The sequence below is a fragment of the Cucurbita pepo genome, unplaced genomic scaffold (genome assembly GCF_002806865.2).
Source record: "Cucurbita pepo subsp. pepo cultivar mu-cu-16 unplaced genomic scaffold, ASM280686v2 Cp4.1_scaffold003620, whole genome shotgun sequence".
Lineage (NCBI taxonomy): Eukaryota > Viridiplantae > Streptophyta > Magnoliopsida > Cucurbitales > Cucurbitaceae > Cucurbita > Cucurbita pepo.
Window position 1 is genome coordinate 1 of NW_019649623.1, and position 1,033 is coordinate 1,033.

The window sequence follows — 1,033 nt, forward strand, 5'->3', positions numbered from 1 at the left end:
AAAAAAAAAAAAAAAAAACCCAATAATAATAATAATAAAGACTTGATCTTTTCAAAATTGCCTTACTTGCCATAGAATCGGCCACCGAAGTTCTTGGGGTTGACCTCCATTTTTCCCCTGAAAAACGCGAATATGTCTCTCCGACGGCCGTGGACGACGGATTCTTCCACAGATTCCGGTGGAATATAAGGCGGAATAAGAATATTCTCAACATCCTGACATGGGTGCTTATATTTGACTCCAAAAGTCTGCAAAATGATCGAATTCTTCAAGAATTGCGGTATCCCATCTGCCATAGCCTCATGCTCCTTCAATAACCCAACAAAATTCAATTTTAAAAAAATTAAAATTTTAAAAAATTCATCAAAATTCCGTCTTACCATGGCGTGGAAACAAGCGCCATAGTCATGTGAAGCGACAAAGATATGGTCGGCGCCGCCGCTCCGATTCCAAAACGGAAATTCACGAGAGATAGCCGCCACGGCGGAGGCCAAAAGAGGGCGAGCATGAGCAATAGCCGGCAACCCATTAACGGAGCTAAAATTACACGAAACATAAACAGGAACGAAGAAGAAATCCGCCTCATAAGGGTCCATACACCGAACCCTGCTCGTCAACAGGGCTCTATGAATGGCCACCTCGGAGGCAAACAAATGGCCGCCGCACCGGCCGTCGGAAAGCCAATCGGCGTTGAACTCCGGCGGCAAATCATAGACAAATAGTTTGAAATCATTGGGTTCGGATTGGACGAGAGCTTTAGAGACAAAGGCGTTGGAATNGAGTTTGAAATCGTTGGGTTCGGATTGGACGAGAGCTTTAGAGACAAAGGCGTTGGAATTAGAGACATAATGATGATGATGGATCAAACCCAGATTGGGATTATGGGTTAGGAGAAAAAAAGTGAAGAAATAGAAGGAAAAAGAAGCGGAAAGAAAGAATTTGAAGTAAAAAGTGGTGTTTTTTCTTTGATTTGTGGTCAAGAAGGGATTTTTCTTTGATGTTCTTGAAATTTCGACCATCTTAGGAAGAACAA

The 1,033-nt window shown here is 42.5% G+C and overlaps 1 protein-coding gene across 1 annotated transcript; it reads right to left on the minus strand.

Annotated features, from left to right (window-relative positions):
* Positions 1-8: 8 nt before the first annotated feature.
* LOC111786962 (probable glucuronoxylan glucuronosyltransferase F8H) lies at positions 9-1,027 on the minus strand. The gene is made up of 2 exons (XM_023667144.1): positions 381-1,027; positions 9-308 (listed from the first exon to the last, which is right to left on the minus strand). The coding sequence occupies exons 1-2, from the start codon at positions 1,017-1,019 to the stop codon at positions 63-65; spliced, it is 885 nt and encodes a 294-aa protein (XP_023522912.1). The 5' UTR covers positions 1,020-1,027; the 3' UTR covers positions 9-62.
* Positions 1,028-1,033: the final 6 nt, after the last annotated feature.